Source organism: Prunus dulcis, chromosome 4 (genome assembly GCF_902201215.1).
Source record: "Prunus dulcis chromosome 4, ALMONDv2, whole genome shotgun sequence".
NCBI classification, from domain to species: Eukaryota; Viridiplantae; Streptophyta; class Magnoliopsida; order Rosales; family Rosaceae; genus Prunus; species Prunus dulcis.
Window position 1 is genome coordinate 6,860,315 of NC_047653.1, and position 4,810 is coordinate 6,865,124.

General features: G+C 39.9%; 1 protein-coding gene across 1 annotated transcript in view; it reads right to left on the bottom strand.

Moving 5' to 3' along the window:
- Positions 1–4,668: 4,668 nt before the first annotated feature.
- Positions 4,669–4,810, bottom strand: part of LOC117625205 (protein UNUSUAL FLORAL ORGANS-like) — a 1,320-nt gene continuing 1,178 nt past the window's right edge. The window contains exon 1 of the mRNA XM_034356812.1: positions 4,669–4,810. This exon is cut by the window's right edge and continues 1,178 nt beyond it. Coding sequence (XP_034212703.1) covers positions 4,669–4,810 — 142 coding nt within the window.

The window sequence follows — 4,810 nt, forward strand, 5'->3', positions numbered from 1 at the left end:
ATGTACACTTCTTCTTCTAGTTCACCATGTAAGAATGCATTTTTTACATCAAATTGCCTCAGGGTCTAATCCAAGTTTACTGCTAAGGACAACAAAACTCTGACAATATTCATCTTAGCCACAGGTGCAAAAGTATCATGATAATCAACTCCATATGTCTGAGTGAACCCTTTAGCTACTAATCTTGCCTTGTACCTCTTCATAGTACCATCTGCATTATATTTAACTGTAAACANTCATCTGCATCCTACAGGCTTNTTTCCCTTTGGTAAATCAACAATGTCCCATGTATTATTTTTTTGCAACACCTCCATTTTAATATTCATGGCTTCAGCTCACTTTNGATAATTAAATGCCTCATCAACACGGGTTGGAATTTTAATATTATCCATTCTGGGCACAAACGCTTTGCACTCAGGNGATAACCTGTAATCAGACACATAATGGGCAATAGNATATCTCGCTTTGCCTTTTGGTGAGTAACGATCAGGTGGAACCCCACGGTTTCGTCTAGGTAGTAAAACATAAGAATTATCAGAAGTAAGAATAGAAGGATTTACCTCAGGAATATCCAGGGGAGCTTGATTGGGTACTATTAGAGAAGCTTCATGGGGGCCAATCGGTTCAGTAATAGTAGTGACATTAGTTAAAATAGCAGGTTCAGCTAGTGTAGCAGGTTCAGCCGGTGTAGCAGGTTCAGCAGGTTCGGTCGGTTCTTCCCTTTGTATCAAACTATCCAATACTACTCCCCCTTGTAAATCTAGCCAGTTATGTCCTTCACTACTAATCTCCCCCTGAAGGACATGCTTGGGTGTATTAAAGAAGAACATTTCATCCTTAATAAAGATAACATCCATAGAGACATATAGACGTCGGGTTGCAGGATGATAGCATTGGTAGCCTTTCTGATAAGGAGAGAAACCCAAAAAGACATAGCGGAGAGCACATGGGTCCAGCTTACTCTTCTGATTATGATGGAGGTGAACATAGACGACACAACCAAACAACTTTGGAGACAGAGTCAGCATAGAAGAGGCAACGATATAATGGGTCAGTACCTGCATAGGAGTTTGGAAATTCAAAACTCATTAAGATAGAAGATTCAAGAGATAGACTGCATAGGTAACAGCATCCATCCAGAACCGCTTTGGAACTGATGCACCAAGCAGCAGAGCATGGGTAGCAGCAAGGATCTGCCCATTTTTATGTTCAGCAACCTCATTCTGTTGTGGTGTTGAGGGCAAGTAGTCTCATGGAGTACACCCTTAGTGTGAAAAACAATGGGATAACGTCGAATTAACAAATTCTCCACCATTATCATATCAAAAAACCTTGATAGGGAGCATAAATTGAGTTTGAATCATCTTATAGAAACGCTGAAAAATTTCAACCACATCACTTTTATTTTTCATCCTATATAACCACATCATACGAGTGCAATCATCCATAAATAACATAAACCAACGAACTCCTAAAGCTGTAGAAATCAGGGATGGTCCCCCAACATCATATTGAACTAAATCAAATGGCATAAGCCTTTTATTACAACTTGAAGGGTAGGATACCCGATGACTCTTAGCTAAAATATAAGTCTGACATTGGAAAGCAGACTTGTTGACACCACTAAATAATGCAGGAAACAAATGCCGTAAATATCCAAAGGAGGCATGACCAAATCGGTAATGTAGCAACCAAATCCGGCAATGCTGAGAAGTTTTGGCGCTACCAGCACGAAGAACCCGACTAGTTGCCACATCATCCACATAATAAAGCCCTCCCTTTTTAGTATCACGACCAAAGATCTCCCGAGTCTGGATATCCTGTAGTAAGACAAAGAACGGATACATCAATATAACGCAGTTTAACTGCTCAGTAACTTGCGGTACAGATAATAAATTACTAGACAAAAATGAAACCAGTAACACTTTGTCTAATGGTAAAGCAGGTGTCAAGAGTATAGAATCAGCCCCGTGACAGGAGCAGCAACATTATTAGAAGTCAGAACATGATCACGATGAGGCGGAAGAGTAGTAGAGAATAAAGCAGAATTATACGTCAAATGGTCAGTAACTCTTGAATCAAGAATCCAACCTGTATCTTAGGTATCATGGGCATGGAAAGTCTTGTCAAAGTTACCTGGAGGCGAAGGTGTTGGAGTTCTTGAGACGGTGGTCAAAGTCGAAAGAGGAGTAGTAGTAAGGTGGTCGTGCCCAGTGGTGATGTCAGCCACAGAAGTGGGGGCAACAACCACATGAGCTTTGCTGTCCAGTTGTTCCTTTTTTAAACGTCTCCGCTCTTTCTCCCAATCTGGTACCCCATGCAATGCCCAGCAAGTGTCGATAGTATGTCTCTTTTCACCACAGTGATCACATTTCAGTTTGTCTTTTTCTGCATAAATCAGGCGACGAGGCGGAACAGCAGAAGAGCCAAACCCTGTANGCTGAGAAACTAAAGCAGTGTTTTTGGAAGCAAANACAACAGCAGGTTCCCCAATCTTGGTGCCGGATCCAAGCATAGTAATCTGTCATTGAGCCTCTCGACGAACCATAAAAAAAAACATTTTCGATACTTGAAACTTTGTCACTTCGTAGAATATCACTATGGACCTTGTCAAAAGTATCGTCAAGGCCAGCCAAAAAATCATACACACGATCTGCCATAACAGCAGCCTAAAAAGTCTTCATATCATCAGCACACTTCATTTGAAAAGGACGTCTTTTGTCCAATTCAAGCTATATTGCCTTAAGTTCGGCAAAATAGGTAGAGATAGGACGACCCTCTTGCTTGAGACGGGTAGCCTGGTTCCGCAGTTCATAGAGTTGGGATATGTCAGAGCCATCATAAAACATTTTATTAACAGCATCCCAAATTTCCTTAGCAGTAGGTAGAGTATGAAACATATTCAACAAACTGGATTCCATAGTTCGCAGCATCCAACTTTTCACAACAGCATCAGCAATTTTCCACTTCCCAAATTTCGAGTCTTTGGNAATCAGGGGCATCAGTGCCGCCAATCAGGTAACCCAATTTGCCTTGTGTAGTAGCATGGAGTTTGATCATTGAAGCTCATATCTCATAGTTGGATCCATTCAATTTGAATCTCATAGGTAGGTTGGTGGACGATTCGGTATGAACCGTCACAATAGGAGTAGAAGAAGAAGAGTCAGTGACATCTGACTTGGTGATAGATAGCGGCGGCAGCAAAAGTTTAGGTGACGACGACGACAGTAAGAGATATAAGACAGCACATGCTTAGGTATATAGACTAGATGCANCGAAAAAATAGGTATTTTTAGGATTAGGGTTTTGATGTTGTAAAGACGGATCGGAACCCGCTCTGGTACCAACTCAAAATAATTAGGGTTTAAAACTGATATGTTTATTCTTCTCTCCATGAGGAATATATATACTACATACAGAGTGGTTACAAATAGGAAATATGTACAAAATCTCATAATTCTACTCAAATTAGATAATTACAATAAAATATAAATTCTATTCATAATAGGAACAAATTATATTCCTAATAGGAACGTTGACTCACGCCAACANGATGTCCACCTCATTCTCCAGGTTAGACTTAAANGACACATTAGCAAGTTGAGATGAGTGCCAAGAAGGGCACCTTTTCACGCCATACTGTCTTGAAAACGAAGGTAGTGACGAGCTATGATCCATCACAAGATGGAAGTGCACCTTATTTGTAAGGTTGGACTTGCAACATGTTTAGCGAATAGAGAGTTGAATGTCAAACATTGTAACATTTCATCCACACTATTTTGAAATGTACATAAGGAAGCTTATCAGGCCTATCTGTACTCTATTCTCCTCGACTCATCAAATTTATGAAGGTCATCCATCTAGTGCTGAGCTTTCAATGGCCGAAATTTATCAGCTTTAGTTTGGGGATTGAAGCGGGTGACAAATAATTCGAAGACCCCAACTTGGCAGGCAAACACTAATGTCCGGAAATCTTTGAGAATATACACTGTCTTTATANNNATTCTTTTCTCCTTATACTAATCTTTTGTTTTTCCCCCTAATAAAGATGTGTTTATGTGTAGCAACATATGAACGCTTAAGCAAGGTTGTTTCATTTGATTTTTATTTGAATCAAATTCAAATTCAAGGTCTCTCTTGTATGATTTGGGGTCTAAACTCGGAGATTTAAGATAACCATTAAAACTTNTACTAAAGGCTCGGATTAAAAGTCNAGCGAGGCAAATACAATGGGGAAAGGAAAATTTAAACTTAGAACCTCTTCCACAACTTGGCAGGCAAACACTATACTAACAAATGTTTTTTAACTGCAACATTAAGATGTGCAGTAGGGCTGACTGGCAGTTTTGTTNTCAACTAATCGTGCGATTTATCGTTGGAAAACTTATTGGGTGAGCTTACTGCCATAGCCAACTGATTTAACATACTTATGCTTCAGTCTTGTAGTTTATTCTAGGGAATATTATTATATTAGTCATGCATGCGAACTATCTCCTCATGTGATACACCAGACCAGAGAGAAGAGATTGACAAAAGACATCACATATCACTTAAAAGTTCTGACAAGTAGCTCCTGACTAAACTGGACTAAACAACTATTCCCCTATCATCACAACCACTGCTTCTCCTACTGGTAAACACCAACATCACATGCCAAAACGAAATCTCCTAACCAGTGAAAGGCTGAAATGGAATTGTAGTCAACTGATCAAGNAGCCCTGTGACTGGTGTGGCAAGTTGGGGCTCATAAGCAAAACCATGCAAATCACCANCTATCCCAGCATGAACATAAGGGCATGGAGGGATCCAT